General features: G+C 51.3%; 1 protein-coding gene across 2 annotated transcripts; it reads right to left on the reverse strand.

Annotated features, from left to right (window-relative positions):
* Nucleotides 1–856: 856 nt before the first annotated feature.
* Nucleotides 857–3,878, reverse strand: LOC311373012 (uncharacterized protein). 2 transcript variants are annotated; one of them, XM_084489875.1, is made up of 3 exons: nucleotides 3,309–3,878; nucleotides 2,519–2,582; nucleotides 857–1,383 (listed from the first exon to the last, which is right to left on the reverse strand). In XM_084489875.1, the coding sequence occupies exons 1-3, from the start codon at nucleotides 3,379–3,381 to the stop codon at nucleotides 864–866; spliced, it is 657 nt and encodes a 218-aa protein (XP_084346001.1). In that variant the 5' UTR covers nucleotides 3,382–3,878; the 3' UTR covers nucleotides 857–863. The 2 variants fall into 2 exon arrangements, with proteins under 2 accessions (XP_084346001.1, XP_084346002.1); XM_084489876.1 differs by lacking the exon at nucleotides 2,519–2,582.
* Between the last annotated feature and the right edge of the window lie 478 nt (nucleotides 3,879–4,356).

Raw genomic sequence — 4,356 nt, forward strand, 5'->3', positions numbered from 1 at the left:
GTATCATATATATAATATATATTATATATATACATACACACACCTACACACAACAATTCATATAGGTTATGATGTATCATATATAATATATATTATTATATATATATATATACATACACACACCTACACACACAACAATTCATATAGGTTATGATGTATCATATATATAATATATATTATATATATACATACACACACCTACACACAACAATTCATATAGGTTATGATGTATCATATATATAATATATATTATATATATACATACACACACCTACACACAACAATTCATATAGGTTATGATGTATCATATATAATATATATTATATATTATATATATATATACATACACACACCTACACACAAAACAATTCATATAGGTTATGATGTATGATATATATTATATATATTATATATTATATATATATACATACACACACCTACACACAAAACAATTCATATAGGTTATGATGTATGATATCGGTGACGACAACACGGTTCGATTGCGTCAGAGAACTTCCCTGAACTTTCATCCACAAGACAAGGACACACGGAGCCCTCGCTTTGGACACACTCCCGTGCTGTGGGGTGGATGTGCTTTTACGAGGAAACGCAACGACAACAACAACGACAACGACAACAACAGATGCCGGAGATGTGGCCCAAAGTCCGAAGAAGACGGCTGGTTCTGGTTTCTGAAGCCCTGCACCTCCGGAGGGGGGGGGGGGGTCACTGGCCCCCGCACCCTGCGGTGAAAACGCTGGGTGCTTCTGTCCAGCTTGTGGACCGTCTTCAGTCCACAGCGCGGTGTCGTCCGTACCGCATCTCTCTCCTGGTGGGGGGGGCGGGGGGTGTTGGGGGTTGGTTTACGTCCTCTTCCGGAAGATCTTGTTGAAGGCTCGCCGCCGCCGGCTGGTCGCCGCGCCGCCGCCACCGCCGCCGCCGGCCTCCGTCTCCTCGCCCGTCGACCCTCCCTCGTCCTCCAGGGGGCTCCGTCGGGCCGGCAGCCGGGCCGGCGACGCCCCGTGGAGGACGTGGCCCGCCGCGGGCTCCGCCGCGTCCGGAGGGGGGAAGCAGAGGGAGCGGGAGTTGTAGGAGGAGGAGGACAGGGGGGCGGGGGCGGGGACGCTGCCCCTCAGCTCCCCCAGGCTGGAGCTCTTCTCCAGGCCGCCGCCGCCACCGCCGGGGGGCGACATGAAGAGACACGCGTCGCCCTGGGAGGAGGAGGAGGGGGAGGACGACTGGGGAGGCCACGCCCCGTTACAGGCGCGGCTCGGCGGCGGGGGGCGGGGCCTGGGGGCCAGGGGGACGGCCTGGGGGCGGGGCGAGTCGACGGAGTGGGACGGAGGGAGGGAGGAGTCGGAGTCCGAGCGATTTATGATGTCCCTGGAAGAGAGAGAGAGATGGTTAGGGGGAGGAGGAGGAGGAGGAGCAGGAGGAGGAGGAGGCGGAGGAGGAGGAGGAGGAGGAGGAGGAGGAGGAGGAGGAGGCGGAGGAGGAGTTGAAGGAGGAGGAGGAGAGGGAGAAGAAGAAGATTCAATGGTAGAGAATATAGTATAAGAAGAGAGAGAGAAGCAAAGTCAGAGACAAAAGATAAGGGAAGATAACATAGGTCTGATCTGATTCATGCACGTGATTGAATGTGATTGATTTCATGCTGTGATTGTCGTCAGCCACACACACAAAGCTTTGTCATTCTTTGTCAACTCATGAAGCCATGAAGACAAACAACAAATGCCAAATTCAAGCAAAGACGTGAAATCCAATCAGGCAACGGGAACCCACAAGCTCAACAACACTGGAACAGTGAAACATAAGGAAACGTGTAATGTGCTTACTTTACTTAGTCAATCAGGTCCAAATCCACTAATTGCCTTAATAATAATTAAGTAATTGAGACACTTCTGACAACTTAAAACCCATGATGACGGCTGGATCATTCCTAGGACACACACATGTCACACCAAGTGTTGGAGCCTGCCGTTCTCACGGTCGCCATAGAAACCTCCGAGCACAGAGAGAGAGAGAGAGCGAGCGAGGGAGGTACCCAAAGCTGCTGGAGCGAGAGCGCCGCACCCTGCCGCCCAGCACAGCGCCCCCTGCTGGGCGGAGGCAACAGGACACGCCCTCCACCGAGTGGTAGGAGTAGGAGGAGCGGAAGAGCAGCGTGGAGAAGCGGGCGTCGGCCTCAGCAGAGAAGGAGGAGGAGGAGTCAGCGGGAGGAGCAGGAGGAGCAGTGGAGGAGGAGGAGGAGGAGGAGGCGGAGGAGGAGGCAGAGGAGGAAGGAAGAGGAGGAGGAGGAGGAGGGAGAGACAGAGAGAAGGAGGGGGGGGGCACGATGGAGGGGTGGGAAAACGAAGAGGCCATCGAGGAAGGCATGGGGAGGAATTCCAGCTGGCCGATGGAGTGACTCCGGGATTGGCGCGCGCGGGAACGCGGGTGGGCCGGGGGGCGGGACACGGCGGCGTCGTCACACCCCCCCTCCTCCTCCTGGGCGGATAGGCTCCGCCCGTCAACCAACCTGTGGGAGCCGAGGTTCATCAGCGGGTCGTTCTTCCTCTGTCGCAGCGGCGTCAGATTTGGCGCTGGGAACAGAGATCAGAACATAAAGTCAGATTTACAACCCAGAGTCCGACAAAAGTGGGGCCATGCTTTGTGTTCCGTTGATAGTTCCGCTGATATGTACATTAAAAAAAAAAAAACAGGCAGAGCTCTATTACATCCACTGGCCCTCTGTTTACTGTGGTTTGACCCGACATGTAAACCTGGAAGAGGATGTTAGTGAGGAGAGGAGAGAGCGAGGGACAGGACGGCAAACGTGAAGAGTTGGCCGTCCACCGGGAGAATGGGGGAACAATGACGGATGGGGCTGTGAGTGGAAAAGTGCGGGACATCACTCTTGGTGAAGAGAGGAAGGAAGGAAGATTAAACAAGACGTGACATATCTGGAAGACGGCTTTCAAGGACGATGTAGGACGGTGTGTGTGTGCGTTAATAATAAGCAGAGCGCAAGACGAGCAGAACCGGAGGGAGGAAGCGTGTATACGTAGATGAACACTGGCAGCGTGACACTGAGGGGATAGAAACGTCTCTACAAAGTGTGAGGAGAGAAGCGAGAAGGTTTGAGGTGTGAGTAAAAAACAATTGACTGATTTGATTGGTCAGTTTGAAATCGACAAACAAAAAAGGGAAGACAGCCGATTGGAAAAGGAAGGAACGTCAATCTAACGTGTGGGCTGTGGGGAAAAGAGAGAGAGAGAGAGAGAGAGAGAGAGAGAGAGAGAGAGAGAGAAAAGGTGGGAGGTTCCAACCAGAGTGTTTCCATGGAGACTGGCTGTCCGACATGCCACTCATGGGCCAGATGTCGCTCACTCGTCGGTCCATCTGCCAGGCCGCGTCTGCAGGGAACCAATCAGGGGGAGGGGATGGGTAAAAAAAAAAATTTGAAAAATAAGAAAGCTGGTATCCGCCGACAACCAAACCAGTGTTTAGGGAGGGAAATCCAAACCAGAATATGCAACCTTCTGCTCGATTCAATATGATTGTACTCTTTGTAAACTCCTTTTAAGATTTCATACGCAGCGAAAATGTCCAAAGAAAATAGATCTAATCAGCGTGCACTATTAGGGACCTTTAGGATTCTTGACTACTGTTAAATACAAATCTTTAAACAAACTTCAAACCGTGTGTTAAAATTATATATCATCTTTGTGATTTTAACTACTCAGCAGTTCTTCAGCGGTTATATCTATCGTGCCCTCTGATTGGTCAGCCTCATACCTTTGTGTCCTGTGGGTCCACTTGAGAGTCCCTGATTGGTCAGATCAGTGTACCTGTGAGACCAGCTCAGAGCTCACCTGGACTCAAAGAGATCACCCGGACTCTGCCCCCACCGCCCCCCCCTCCTAAAAACACCCCCCCCTACGCACTTACTGTATGTCTGAACGTCCTGGCACTTAATGTACGCACTTAACTTATGTCTGTACGTCCTGGCACTTAATGTACGCACTTAACGTATGTCTGTACGTCCTGGCACTTAATGTACGCACTTAACGTATGTCGTCTGTCCCTGCACTGGAAAATAACACTTAGCATCGTGTAGCATCTCATCCTAGCTATCTCTGCTGTGTACGGGGAGTGGGTTAACCTAGTGATGGTTAGTGTATACGGGGAGTGGGTTAACCTAGTGATGGTTAGTGTGTACGGGGAGTGGGTTAACCTAGTGATGGTTAGTGTGTACGGGGAGTGGGTTAACCTAGTGATGGTTAGTGTATACGGGGAGTGGGTTAACCTAGTAATGGTTAGTGTGTACGGGGAGTGGGTTAACCTAGTGATGGTTAGTGTATACGGGGAGTGGGT

The sequence above is a fragment of the Micromesistius poutassou genome (assembly GCF_964030765.1).
Source record: "Micromesistius poutassou genome assembly, contig: SCAFFOLD_1867, whole genome shotgun sequence".
Lineage (NCBI taxonomy): Eukaryota > Metazoa > Chordata > Actinopteri > Gadiformes > Gadidae > Micromesistius > Micromesistius poutassou.

What these genes read in the sequence shown, in the direction of transcription:
- LOC311373012 (XM_084489875.1), bottom strand. Translation starts at nt 3,381, where the DNA reads ATGGACCGACGAGTGAGCGACATCTGGCCCATGAGTGGCATGTCGGAC. An exon ending in GTCTCCATGGAAACACTCTG is followed by an intron (nt 2,583 to 3,308) that starts GTTGGAACCTCC and finishes CTCTGTTCCCAG; the next exon opens with CGCCAAATCTGACGCCGCTG. An exon ending in ATGAACCTCGGCTCCCACAG is followed by an intron (nt 1,384 to 2,518) that starts GTTGGTTGACGG and finishes TCTCTCTTCCAG; the next exon opens with GGACATCATAAATCGCTCGG.